The sequence below is a fragment of the Macaca mulatta genome, chromosome 14 (assembly GCF_049350105.2).
Source record: "Macaca mulatta isolate MMU2019108-1 chromosome 14, T2T-MMU8v2.0, whole genome shotgun sequence".
NCBI classification, from domain to species: domain Eukaryota; kingdom Metazoa; phylum Chordata; class Mammalia; order Primates; family Cercopithecidae; genus Macaca; species Macaca mulatta.
The window spans coordinates 83,734,887-83,749,511 of NC_133419.1; the positions used below are offsets into that span (position 1 = coordinate 83,734,887).

Genomic DNA, 14,625 nt, shown 5'->3' on the forward strand with positions numbered 1-14,625 from the left:
GGGTCAGGAGCTCTACTCAGTGAGTTGCAAAACGATACAAAGCAAAATCTATGATTAAAGTTCTAATGAAAAATACAGATGAGAAGAATTGTATAATTTAGGAGGAGGTAGAGGGATCATAAATGGAGGAAATAAAACATCAGTTAAGCCCAAAAGAGTGGGTTGATTTTAAAGATTAAGTAATGAGGAAGTATTATAGAGGCAGGCAATACTTGTTAGGAGCAAATAAAAATAATAATTGTCATTCATTGAAGATTTATTGTGTGTCAGTCAGTCTCTCATGTATCATTTCATCCAACACAAACAGTTCTATGAGTTCGCTTTTATAAAGGTTACAAAACAGATTCAGAGTGGTAAGTACCTTGCCTAAGCAAGTGACAGAGCTAGGATCTGAACCTAGACTTGTCCCATTAATCTCTATGCTATACTTCTGTAAGAAGCTCCTGAATTGGAAAATTGGGCTATGTTCAGAGGATGTACCATTATGTTAGTTTGACTGAGTATAGATTATTTATGGTGTGGACTGTTAAGAACCATGCTTGGGTAGACCAGTTTTGTAAAGTGCCTCAGAAATAGAATGAAGATTTTGGATTCATTTTATAGAAAGATAGTTTTTTTCCCCCTCCTCAACCCTGTGATTACCTGGAAAGCAAAGAGAGGTTTTGTTTATGTTTTTGTTGTTTGAGACAGCGTCTTGCTCTGTCGCTCTGGCTGGAGCACAGTGCCCTGGTCATGACTCACTGCAGCATCAACCTGCCGGGTCCAAGCGATCCTCCCACCTCAGCCTCCCAAGTAGCTGAGACCACCAACATGCTTCACCACGTCTGGCTAATTTTTTTTGTAGAGATGTCTGTCAGGGGTTTCTCCCTATGTTGCCTAGGCTGGTCTTGAACTCAAGGGCTCAAGCGCTCCTCCTGCCTTGGCCTCCCAAAATGCTGGGATTACAGGCATGAGCCACTGCATCTGGCTGGGAAAAGAGAGTTTTTATATACATTATATGTGTGTGTGTGTGTGTGTGTGTGTGTGTGAATATGTCTGTATATATATTTATACATACACATAAACATCCACATGAACATTAACAGGGGAATGAGATAATGAAAACAGTATTTCAGGGAATTATTCTAGCAAAATGTGTCCAGGATTACTAGGATGAAGGAAGAGTTTAAAGACAAGAAGGTCAGTTAGAGATTTTTTGCTGTAATCACTAACCAGAGAGGGTAAAAATAGGTGGTGGCAGAGGGAAAGAAAGAAAATGAGCCAAGATACCTTGCAAAGCAAACATTGACAGAGTGTAGTGAAAATTCAAATTTCGAGTCAGAATAACAGATAATTATGATGGAATGAATAGGGAAATCTGAAAAGCAAGGAACACTGGGAAGACAGATGTTTATTTCATTTTGGCATACATTGAGTTTAATGTGTCTGTAGGTCATCCAGGTAGAAGAGGGTCCAGGCGGTTGAAAAGGGGGTTGGAGATAAAGATTACAGGAATGGTGAAGTACAGAAGAGTCTCAAACTCCTGGGCTCAAGTGATCCTTCCACCTCGGCCTCCCAGAGTGTCAGGATTACAGGCATGAGCAACCGCTCCTGGCCGGGACTAATAATTCTTTTAAGCCAATTACTCTGTATATGGTATAACCCATATATAGAAACTGGGCCAATTGCAAATTCAGATGGGACCTCTTTAGATGTACTTAGAAACTTGATTTGGAGCTTAGAACTTGTCACTTTAATTAATTCTTTGATTGAGTCCAAAACCTTGTTAACAAAGGATTCTGCTTTTGAATTAGTGAAGGTTTACATTTCAGTTTTATTAGGTTAGAATTAAAGAATTTAACTTAGTGGCTATCTGTGCTCATGAAAGATTTGTCTTATAAATTATATATACATGCTCAAATCAAAATGTAAAACCAATATTATAAATGTCTTCTAGGCAATGTTAAAACATTTTCTTGAGGCCAAAGTGGGTGGGAGCACGTGCTGCTGGGAGTTGCTTGGCGGCACGGGGCTGAAGGCTAGCAAACCAAGTGATCATGTTGCACAAACAAATTTACTATTCGGACAAATATGATGATGAGGAGTTTGAGTATCAACATGCCATGCTGCCCACGGACACAGCCAAGCTGGTCCGTAAAACCCATTTGATGTCTGAATCTGAATGGAGGAATCTTGGCATTCAGCAGAGTCAGGGATGGGTCCATTATATGATCCATGAACCAGAATGTCACATCTTGCTGTCTTGGCACCCACTACCCAAGAAGCCAAAGAAAGGAAGCTGGCAAGCTGCTTTTCAGACTCAAGCTTTACACAGCTCTCCTTACTTCCTAACATCTTTCTGATAACATTATTATGTTGCCTTCTTGTTTTTCACTTTGATATTTAAAATATGTTCCATACACTGTTTGAATGTGCTAGTAACTGCTTTGCTTCTTGAGTAGAGCCACCACCACCATAGCCCAGCCAGATGAGTGCTCTGTGGACCCACAGCCTCAGCTGAGTGTGATCCCAGAAGCCACGATGTGCTCTGTATCCAGAACACAGTTGGCAGATGGAGGAAGCATCTGAGTTTGAGACCATGGGTGTTACAGGGATCATGTAAACTTGTTGTTTTTGTTTTATCCTGCCTGGTGTTTTATCCTGCCAGGCAACTTGTGGATTTATGTTTCAGTGTACTGGAAACTTTCCATTTTATTCGAGAAATCTGTTCATGTTAAAAGCCTTGATTAGAGAGGAAGTTTCTATAATCTTAAAAAACAAAACAAAACATTTTCTTAGTATTAGCTAAGAATTTCTTACAATTTGCTTGTAGCACACATGTGAGAACATACATAATAATTTAGCTATAGATTAATAAATTGCCTTTGTATAATTTGCGTCTGCGTTTATGGTTTAACATCTATACTCATGTAAAGTCGTTCCTATTTCTCTATTTTTAGGCTCTTATAATGAATGGAGCAAATCTGACAGCCCAGGATGAGCGGGGATGCACTCCTTTACATCTTGCTGCAACTCACGGACATTCTTTTACTTTACAAATAATGCTCCGAAGTGGAGTGGTGAGTGACTCCTATTAATATGTGCTAATGTATGATAATGTAGATGGAATAGCATTTGGTAGTCTAGTGGTCTCTTCCTGACTTTTTAGATCTCTTTTATGACTAATTTAATTTTTCTCTCTACCTTTTCTATCTTTAAACATAGAAGCAATAATTCAGACAAATCTTTTCTTCTCCCCCAAAAAACAATTTAGTATTACAAAGTACTTGAGAGGTTTTGGGTTCTTCATGCCAGTTCAGAGTTTAACTGGTTAGATTACGAAGCTTCAAACAAATCTTAACCAGGTGGTTGTAAATCTTTATGAATTTTTGTATGTCTACCTATGTGTTTGTTTTGAAACTCTTATTTCATATACTGATTTAGAAAGTGATTTACTTCTTCAGAAATTTTGTTTATTGCAATATTTATCTGTAGTAGTTGTAATAACATAGAAGAAGAGAACTACATATATTGAAGACATTGTGGTGAGAGTTGGTGTTTCTATAGTTTGAGAAAGAGTGAAAACTTATTAAATATTTTTTATTCTGTTTATATTCTCGATGATAGTATTTGATCATTCAATCTATCCCTTTCATTTTATTGGTCAGGAATCTAACTGGTAAGATGACTAGTTAAGTTCCTTTTTAAAAACTATTTTATGTGACTCATTCTTTTGAAAAGCCTGTTTTATAAAATTTTACTAGTATTTTATTAGCTCATATATTCAAATTAGTGGTTGCAGTGCATTTTTCTATTATGTTAAGTGTTTGCCTTCTTGTATTAAGAGCAGCCTCTATTAAGCTGCTAGGTTTAGTGTTTTCCCTACAAAATAGGGAGAAACTAAGTCCTTGTGAATGTTACCTCTAGGATCCCAGTGTGACCGATAAGAGAGAATGGAGACCTGTACATTATGCAGCTTTTCATGGACGGCTTGGCTGCTTGCAACTTCTTGTTAAATGGGGTTGTAGCATAGAAGATGTGGACTACAATGGAAACCTTCCAGGTATTTTAAATAAAGCAAATGTTTTAGTTTTTCATTGATATAAACTTTTAAATGTTTGATCTTGTTTAAGAAATTTAAACTGTTGGCTGAGCATGGTGGCTTACACCTATAATCTCAGCACTCTGAGAGGCTGAGGCAGGAGGATCACTTGAGGCCAGGAGTTTGAGACCAGCCTGGGCAACATTGTGAGACCCTCTCTCTACAAAAAAAGTGAAAGAAAGAAAAAAGCTGGGTGTTGTGATGTGTGCCTATAGTCTAACTTCTTGGGAGGCTGAGGATTTGGGAGCCCAGGGATTGGAGGCTACAGTGAGCTGTGATTGTACCATTGCACTTCAGTACAACAAAGTGAGACCCCATCTCTTAAAAAATAAAGACATTGAAACCAATTATTCTGTTAGTCCCTCACAAAATGAAGTAGTGTATATGTTGACATGAACACTTTTTATCTTACATCACACCCATCTTATGTACCTTACGTTTGATCGATTTTTTTTCTGGAACCATATCAGCAAAAGATAAATTGGCAAAATTAAACATAGATTTGCTCTTCCTGCCAATTGTTTCCTTCATCTGCTATCTAGTGTTTTTATTTTTTAACTTCACCTCTCTCTGCCTCATAGACAACTTATTTATTTTTAAATTTAAAATTTTTTTTTTTTTTTTGAGATAGGGTCTTGCTCTGTTGCCCAGGCTGGAGTGGCAGTGGTGTGCTCTCAGCTCACTGCAACCTCTGCCTCCCAGGTTCAAGTGATTCTTATGTCTCAGCGTCCTTTGTAGCTGGGTTTCAGGCACCTGCCACCATGCCTGGCTACTTTTTGTATTTTTAGTAGAGAGGGAGTGTCACCATGTTGGCTAGGCTGGTCTCGAACTCCTGGCCTCAAGAGATCTGCTTGCCTCGGCTTCCCAAAGTGCTGGAATTGCAGGCAGGAGCCACTGCACCTGGCCCAACTTTTTCATTTTTTAAACAGTACTGCATAAGTGGAGGATACTAGTTAATTTGCTACTTCAGTTGTCTAACCTACAGTAAAGTGGCCAGTGGAGACCTAGACTCCACCTTCTTTAAAAAGTGGTCTAGAAATTCTGAAGGATAGATCACAGTGAGATTGGAGTGAAAATGATACTTAAATGATACTTTAAAGAAGGAAACATAGAAAGAGGAAGGGCAGAATAATATGAACAGGACTGATCAAATCACTTTGCCATTTAGAACCTCCCTGGATCCCTGTGGAGCCTCTGATTCCTTGGCTTGGCATGCTGGACTTACATAATTTGGCTCCTACCTACCTGCATGGCCTCATCTTTCTATATCTTTACATTACTGTCCATGATCATTTTGCTTTTTTCTGAAGTTCATCTTTCAGTGTTCATTTAGTGAAGTCTTTTGGTATGAACTTTTCAATTTTTGTGTATCTGAAAATTTATTTTGTTCTCATTCTTTTTACTTTGTATTTTGTAAGGTTTTTTTTTGTTTTGTTTAAAGTAAAATTTAAATTAAAGTCTCAAAAAACAAAAAGCCCCTCTCTCGGCAGTGCGTACAGAGGTGGCAGCCATCTCCTCCTCGGCATCATGGCCACCCTTAGACCCCTTGTAAAGCCCAAGATCGTCAAAAAGAGAACTAAGAAGTTCATCTGGCACCAGACTGACCGATATGTCAGAATTAAGTGTAACTGGCAGAAACTCAGAGGTATAGACAACAGGGTTCATAGAAGGTTCAAGGGTCGATCTTGATGCCCCAACATTGGTTGTGGGAGCAACAAAAAAAAACAAAGCACATGCTGCCCAGTGGCTTCTGGAAGTTCCTGGTCCACAACGTCAAGGAGCTGGAAGTGCTGCTGATGTACAACAAATCTTACTGTGCTGAGATGTTTCCTCCAAGAACCGCAAAGCCATCGTGGAATGAGCTGCCCAGCTGGCCATCATAGTCACCAACCCCAATGCCAGGCTGCGCAGTGAAGAAAATGAGTAGCTACCTCATGGGCATGCTTTATGTTTAAATAAAACTGTAAAAACTGCAAAGAAAACCCAAAACACCAAAAACCAAAAAAAAAATTCTTTTGTGCTAGGCTTCCTTCACTTTTTCAGACTGCTTTCAATTGCTCCATTTTCGCATATGGTATTATTTATGGTATTATTAGTTTTCTTTAGTTTTAGTCTTTCTGATGGATGTATCTCATTGCAGTTTCAAATTTACATTTTTCCTGATGACTAAAAATGTCAAACATCATTTCATATTTTTAATGGCTATTTAGTTATTTTTTTTTGTGAAGTAGGAGTTCAGATCTTTTGCCTATTAGCTATTGGAGTATGTCTTTTTCTTATTGAGTCGTAGGAGTTCTTTATATATTCTAGATACAAGCCCTTTGTCAGTTATGTTTATTACCAATATCTTTTCATGCAAATATCTTTCTAATCTTTCTACTCTATGGCTTGCTTTTTCATTCTTTGGTATTTTTTGATAAATAGAGGTTTTAATTTTTTTTTTTTTTAATGGAATCTTGCTCTGTTGCACAGGCTGGAGTGCAGTGGCACAGTCTTGGCTCACTGCAACCTCTGCCTCCTGGGTTCAAGCAATTCTCCTGCCTCAGCCTCCCGAGTAGCTGGGATTACAGGCATGCGCCACCACACCTGGCTAATTTTTATATTTTTAGTAGAAACAGAGTTTCACCATGTTGGCCAGGCTGGTCTCGAACTCCCGACATTGTGATCCACCCACCTTGGCCTCCCAAAGTGCTGGGATTACAGGTGTGAGCCACCACACTTGGCCAGAGGTTTTAATTTTAATGTAATCCATTTTAATAATCTCTTCCTTTGTAGTTAGTGCTTTTTGTACTTTCCCTATTCTGTGATCATGAAGACATTCCTTTATGTTATCTTTTAGAAATGTTATTATCTTACTTTCACATTTATATTCCCAATCCTCCTAGAACTGACTTTTCTGTGTGTAATACAAGGTAGGGGTCAGTTTTATTTTTGTATTGTCCTTTATCAAGTATACTTGATCATTTTTGTTAGTCTTGTCTGGTCATTAAAAAATCCAATTGTTTCTTTAAACAGGTATAATTCTTTTATTTATAACCAGTAGAGTATTTATAATAATATAGATGTTAAGAAAGAATGTGGCCTTAGGTCTAGACTGCTTGTGTTCAAATCACTCTCATAAAATTATTTTTTATTGATAAGTGTACATATTTTTGGTGTACGTGTAATAATTTGATACATTCATGTAATGTATAAAGATCAAATCAAGGTAATATGGGTAGCCATCCCTTAAATAGTTCTTTTCTTTATGCTAGAAACATTCGAATTATTTTTTTCTAGTTATTTTGAAATACACGATAGACTATGGTTAACTATAATCACCTTACTGATCTGTCAAACACTAGATCTTATTTCTTCTACTGAATTTTATATTTGTACCCATTAATCAACTCTGTTCTTCCTCTCTCCATGCTACCCTTCTGGCCTTTGATAACCACCAATCAATTTACTCTCTATCTTCATGAAACCAGCATATTTTAGCTCCCACATATGAATGAAAACATATAATAGTTGTCTTTCTGTGCTTGACTTATTTTACTTAACATGATGACCTCCAGTTCCATCTATCTTGTGGCAGTGAGAGTATTTCATTCATTTTTGTCTGAATCATATTCCATTGTGAATATACATTACATTTTCTTTATTCATTCATCATTGATGTACACTTATGTTGATTCCATATTTTGGCTATTGTGAATAGTGTATTAATAAATATGAGAGTGCAGCTATCTCTTTGATATAATGACATTTTTTTCTTGTGGATATATACACAGTAGTGGAATTAACTTATAGTTTATATAATATAAATCTAGCTACTCTTGTTTGTTTTTTTCTTCTAGTTGCATGGAATATCTTTTCCATTCCTTCACTTTCAGTCGATGTGTATCTTTATAGATGAAGTGGGTTTTTTGTAGGCAGCATGTAGTTGGGTCATGTTTCTTTATACTCTGTGCCTTTTAATTGGAGAGTTAAGTCTATGTACATTCAGTGTTGTTATTGGTAGGTAAAGACTTACAGCTGCCATTTTGTTGCTTGTTTTCTGGTTGTTTTATAACTCCTATGTTCCTTTCTTCTTGTCTTTCTTTGTGGTTAAGTGATTTTCTCTGGTAGTATGTTTTATTTTTTTGCTTTTTATTTTTTAGTAAATATAGGTTTTACATTGTAGTTACCATGAGTCTTACATTTTATAGATATAACAGATTATTTTAAAGAGATGACAACTTACCTTAGGTCACAAAGAAAGGAATAGAAACAAGGAAAAACCAAAATGCCCTACATATTAACTGTTTCTCCCACATTTTGCCTTTTTGTTGTCTCTATTTACATATTTTTGAGGTTTTTTGTTTGTTTTTTTGAGATGGAGTCTCGCTCTGTTACCCAGCCTGGAGTGCAGTGGTGCGATCTTGGCTCACTGCAACCTTCTCCTCCTGGGTTCCAGAGATTCTCCTGCCTCAGCCTCCCAAGTAGCTGGGTTACAGGCGCCCACCCCCATGCCTGGCTAATTTTTGTATTTTTCATAGAGATGGGGTTTCACCATGTTGGCCAGGCTGGTCTCGAACTCTTGACCTCAAGTGATCCACTCTCCTCGGCCACTCAAAGTGCTAGGATTACAGGTGTGAGCCACTGCGCCCCACCTATTTATATATTTTTGTATTTCCTATCTCTTAACAGATTGCTATAGCTATTATTGTTTTTGTTAGATTTGTCTTTTAGTCTTCATACTGGAGTTATCACACACCACAGTTACATTATTGGAGTATTCTAGGGTTGTCCATGTTTTTAATTTCACCAGTGATTTTTATACCTTCAAATGTTTTCCATTTGCACATTAGTGTTTCTTCTTCCTGATTGAAGAACTCCCTTTAACGTTTCTTATAAGATGGTTCTGGTGATCGTAAACTCTCTCAGGTTTTGTTGGTCTGGGAAAGGCTTTCTTCTTCTTCTTCTTTTTTTTTTTTTTGGTGTTAGGAACATTTTAACCATATATCTTCAATATTATCCATCCAGGACCAAAGTAAGTTCTGATGCAGGAAATGAGTGAGTTTCACAGCTTTCTGAGCCCCTACTTGACCCAGGAAGCCCAGCTAGCCCCTCCTCTGAGTTCCCCGTCTAAAACAGGATACCCCAACTGCTATTGGGAACTGGGCGGCAGTCGTTCTGACTACTTCCTGCTGGTTAGGGGTGAAGAAGGGGCCCTGCAGTTTTGGTGTCCTCCAGAGGGGAACATTTTAGGCCAGTCAGGGACCAGCAGGTTGATCTAGGGGTCCTCGGTAGAAGCCGTGAGTTGAGCTCATTTGAGGTTCCATTTGTAAGAGCATTTGTAGCTTGATGGCCTTGATCCTGGAGGAAACAAATTTGACAAGGAGGTTAAAAATGCAAGGCCCAAAGACGAGTAATAGTAGGATGGCTGTCACAGGGCCTAGAAAGGGGAGGAGCCCAGATATCCATTGGTTAAACATATTCCAGGGTAGTGAATGTTCAAGCTCCTTCTCCTCTTTTAAATGTCTAACAATATCCTGTAATTTTTTGTGAGCTTCAGGCCTTAAGGGACATTGCCTTTGATAAGGAAAAGTGGTGGGGTCTTTTAGCCTGATTTGAACTGGATGGGCATTCTTTGTCTTTCTGAATTGTCCTTCTAAGGCCCAGACTTCAGAGTTGATTCCTTCTTCAAGTAGAGGACAATGAATGGATAATTTATTCCTTATATTCTTGTAGATAATAGCCCCAGCTTTGGCTAATATGTCCCTAATAAGGGTGTGGGACTTTTGGGCGTAACAAGAAAGGCATGTGAAAAGAGCAAAGTCTCCTAATTGCAACCGAGGAGGTGAGAGTAATACCTGGTTATTAGGCTGTCCTAAGATCCTTGAATAGTAACGGACTTTGAGGCAGTCATCTGGGGCAGGAGATTAAAACTGAGATGGCCGCGCCAGTGTCCAGGAGGAAGTCCACTTCCTGTCCCTAAATGGTCAAACTTACTTGGGGCTCTGTGAGGGTGATGGCATGAGCTGGCGCTTGCCCTGGCCACCCTCAGGCCTGTTGCTGAATCATCTGGTTGGGCTTCTGGCCCAGACGGCCTTCGTCCTCTGGGGCAGTGTGCCTTCCAGTGATTGCCTTGGCGTATTGGACATGGGCAAGGGGGCTGTTTGTTTCTGGTTAGACAATCTTTCTTAAAGTGTCCTTGCAAACCACACTGATAACAAGCCCTACTAGGAAATTGGCTTGCTCCTCTTTTGGTTCCCTCTGAGCCACCAGGGTCTGCCTGTCTGAGGGCCATGACTAAGGCTGTAGCCTTTTTCTTATCTTGCTTTTCCCTTTTGGCCTGTTCCTCTTGGTCCCTGTTATAGAACACCGAGGTTGCCAGGTTTAATAATGCCTCTAAATTTTGTTCGGGGCCTAAGGCAAACTTTTGGAGTTTTCTCCTAATGTCAGCCACTGATTGGGTGATAAATTTATCCTTTAGAATAAGTTGGCCTTCCAGGGAGTCCGGAGTTAGGGAGGTGTGCTTTCTTAGGGCCTCCCTTAGTTTTCTAGAAAAGCAGAAGGGTTTTCCTCTTTTTCTCTGCATAATTGTGGATAACATTGAGTAGTTCATAGGCTTTTTCGTAGTCTTCCTCAACCCTTCTAAAATGCAAGTTAGCAAATGCCTGTGGCTCCAATCTGCATGATTTGAGTCAGTATCCTAATAAGGGTCTACAGTGGGTACTGTCTGTTGCCCTGTGGGGAATTTTCCCTTTTCCTCCAGGGTCATTCGATCATTTACCTGGCTAAGATACCATAAATCTCCAAATTGCTGGGCTGCTGCTAAAGCTGCCTCCTTTTCAGTAGGACTTAAGGTCTGATTAAGGAACAACATGATGTCCTTCCATGCTAGATTAAAGGACTGCCCTAACCCTTGTAAAACATCTATATAGTTAGAGGGATCATCCGAGAATTTCCCTAAATCTGCCTTTATTTGTTTTAAATCTGAGAGTGAGAAGGGCGCATGAAAGTGAATGGGCCCAAATTCTCCTCCTACTGTTTGTAAGGGACATAGTTTGGGTGCCTGGCTTGTGGAGTTTGTGTTCTCTTTCTGGGGTGCCTTTAACACTTTGGTGGGGCTGGATGGAGGAGAGTCAGTGGGGGAGGAGAGTGGGGCTGAGGGAAGAGGCCCTGAGTATGGAGGTAACTGTGGGCCTCTGTCATTTGGGCAAAGCTTGCAGGCTTGGCACAGGGCAGTATTGTCATGAAAGGCAAAGAAAGCCTGTACATAAGGAACTTCACTCCATTTACCTTCCTGTTTACAGAAAAGAGCTAGTTGTAGAAGGATGTTATAATTAATACTTCCCTCAGGGGACCAAGTTTCTCCATTTTGTAAGGAATACTGTGGCCAGGCAGTGGTACAGAAGAAAATTAGCCACTTCTTTGTTAAGGTTTCAGGGTCAAATTTGTCCCAGTAATTCAGGATACATCTTAAGGGAGTGTCCGGTTTGGAAGGTGTGGTGCTTATCTGGAATTTTAAACACAGGGATGTCCGCACCCTGGTTAGTCCTGGGACTCGTCTTCCCTAAGGGTATCCCATAAGGGTCAGGTCCAATTGTGTTCAAAGCTCATGGTCCCTTTTCCTGAGCTCTTCATCTACCGGATTTAACCATGCTTACCGGCGGGATGGAAACTTCCCTTGCCTCTGCCATGGATGGAAACTTCCCTTGCCTCTGCCATGCACCTGTTGACCACTAAATGGGGCACAAGGACTGTTGGATTTATTGTGGTCCTTCTGCCAATGCGTCCTACCTGTTCCAGGGTGGCAAGGCCTGGGTCTGGGACACCACTGATGCTTGCATGCTAAGGCCCAATTTATGTGGTCCTGGCTATAAAACTGTCCTTCAAGGAGAAATCTCTGACTTAGTGACAGGAGGTGTATAGTAAGCTTAAAGGGGGTGATGGATGTCCTCTAGGCCAGGGCCGAGAGAACAGCTGCTGTACTTTAGCCTTCTGTCCCCACTTGCCATCAAAGGAGTAAGCCCCCCTCTCAAGGTGGTACCAGTATCCTGTGTCCCAACTGACTGTATTTTCTTTCCTCCAATACTAATTATTGAATGGTTGAAACAACAATGGCTTTAAGACCCGTGCCTATGCACCAGATTGTACTTGAGAGGCCCCAAGAAAGGGGTACGTTTATCTGGGGAGCAATGGAGGAAATGTCCTAAGGCTTTTCTACTATCCACATGAAAATTACAGACCTGTCTTTAAATTGTCCTGATGTGGGGGACCATACACTATGGTGGGGAACTGGCCCTTCAAAATGGCCATGAAATGGCGACACTTGCCTAAACCCTGGAGGGCACCATGAACAGGGATCTTCTGGGCACCACCCCAAGAATTCAAGACTTCTAAATAGGGAATCTTGATCCTGCCTAGGGGGAATAACCTTACTTGTAAGATGAGGAAAGAAGTCTAGCCGGCAGACATTAGGACCCAGGAGGCAGGAGACAGATGTGGCTGTCTCACGCTCAGTAACCCGTGCAGGGAGAGATTCTTGTGGGACCATAGTCTCAACCAGGATATCTAGGAGACTAAGACATCCACTGAGCACTCCTGGGTGTACTTTGGGACCACCACGGAAAGCGAAAGAATTGGAACTGGTTCCAGGCCAACCAACGCTCCCAACCCCAAAGGGTTGGGGGTTGTTAGAGAGCCCTTTTCCAGACAGCCTGACACCCATGTCTTTAGTGTGGTGGCTGTGCTAGTTGCCTTTAAGTGGCTGACAGGTGCCCGGTTTAGCCTCTGAATTCTGAGGAAGGACAGGACGGAATAGCAAGTGAAAGAGGTCTAATTGTACTCACCACGTGACGATGTAGATGCCTTTCCTGGAGACTCCTGGCTGCCTCGCAAAATGTAACACCTAAGGTTCTTGCCTAGCCACGCCAAAGAATTGGTGTGGCAGCTGACTGCGGTGAGTCATGAACCAATAAAGAGAAAAAGCTGTAGGCTTTATTGAGCAGAGTGAAAGTACGAAGATTCCACAGCATGGAAGGGGTCCGGAACGGGTAGCCCTTCTGTCTTCTTTATAGTTGAAGAAGCTTTGCTGGATTCTTGGATGGCAGGGTTTTGTTTTGTTTTTTTCCTTTCAGCACTTTGAAAAGGTCCTGTTCCTTCCTGACCTGTGTGGTTTTTCTTGAGAAGTTTTTTGCCAGACAAACTGGGGCTCCTTTGTATGTTATTTGTTTCTTTATTGTTTCTGCTTTTAAGATCCTTCCTTTGTCTTTGACCTTTGAGAGTTTGATTATTATATGCCTTGGGTAGTCTTACTAGGGTTGAATCTGTTTGGTGTTCTGAGACCTTACTATTTGTGGATATTTATATTTATCTCAAGTTTCAGAAAGTTTTCTGTTATTATTTCTTTGGATAAGCTTTCTACCACTTGTCCTTGCTCACTTTCTGTTGAACACCAGTAATTCTTAGACTTGGTCTTTTGAGATAATTTTCTATTTCTGGTAGGTGATTTTCATTTCTTTCCATTTTTTTTTTATCCTATGACTGGGTATTTTCAATTAGCCTATTTTTGAACTCACTGATTCTTTCCTCTGCTTGATTCATTCTGTTATTGAGAGACTCTAATGAATTTGTTAGTTTGGCAAATATGTTTCTCAATTTTAAGATTTCTGTTTGATTTTAAAAATTATTTAAAATCTTTTTGTTAAATTTCTGTGATCAATTTCTGAATTGCTTTTCTATGTTTTTTTTTTTTTTTTTTTTTGAGATCACTAAGTTTCCTTAAAACTGCTATTTTGAATTCTTCAAGAACTCACATATTGCCATCTTGTTGGAGTCAGTCAGTGGTTTATTGCTATGTCTGTTTGGGTAGGTTGTGTTTCCCTTGGATGTACATCTATGTTTTTGCATTGAGGGATTAGTTTTTCCAGTCTTCGCTGTCTGGCTTCTTTTGGTTTTTATGGGGTATGTTCATTTAGAGATTCTTTGTAATTTTCTTGTTGACTTTCTTTCTTTTTCCAGGTAGGTCTCTGCTTCCTTTTTGGCCCTAAATGGCACCTTATGCTCAGGTTTGCCTTGACTCTAGTAAATAAATCAGAGTGTAGCCCATTCCAAACTGGGGAGGTCCCAAAAGGGATATCTCAGCAGTATGGGAACGCTTGCTAGCAGTTTGTGCCGAGGGGACCTGTAGAAAGAACCTTAGTATGGTGATGCTAAACAGCCACTCTGATTTGGTGTCTCCTTTGGCTTAGTTACAGAGCAGAGTTTCCAGGACTCAGGATGGTAGTCCTACCTCTCCCCTTTGTCTCTGGCTATCCTCAGGGATATATTTGTCTTCAGGCACTCCCAGTGCTTCCTGTGGCTTGAGGCAGGGACAGGTCTTCTGCCAGGGAGCCCAAGATGATAGGGAAGCTGCTTACTTTGATCTCACTTTTTCCAGTATAAAAACTGTGAGTTGGGGGAAATTTTCATGAGCTTTGTGCTGGGCAGAATTGGGGGAGGCATGTCTTGGATATGGAAGTCCGATTCTGTTACTGTCTGCTCAGAGGTTTTTCACTTGACTGTGGCCCCAG

At 40.3% G+C, this 14,625-nt stretch overlaps 1 protein-coding gene and 2 pseudogenes across 9 annotated transcripts in view; all 3 read left to right on the forward strand.

Moving 5' to 3' along the window:
* The window catches only part of ANKRD42 (ankyrin repeat domain 42), a 95,624-nt gene that overhangs the window by 12,114 nt on the left and 68,885 nt on the right, over positions 1-14,625 (forward strand). For all 9 annotated transcript variants that reach the window (XM_015115348.3, XM_028833878.2, XM_077964115.1 and 6 more), the window contains 2 exons: positions 2,940-3,059; positions 3,907-4,042. In XM_015115348.3, the coding sequence (XP_014970834.2) occupies positions 2,940-3,059; positions 3,907-4,042 (256 nt within the window). The remainder of the gene's footprint in view (positions 1-2,939; positions 3,060-3,906; positions 4,043-14,625) is intronic.
* Positions 1,910-2,478, forward strand: LOC144334435 (cyclin-dependent kinases regulatory subunit 1 pseudogene; annotated as a pseudogene).
* LOC106993410 (large ribosomal subunit protein eL32 pseudogene) lies at positions 5,581-6,155 on the forward strand (annotated as a pseudogene).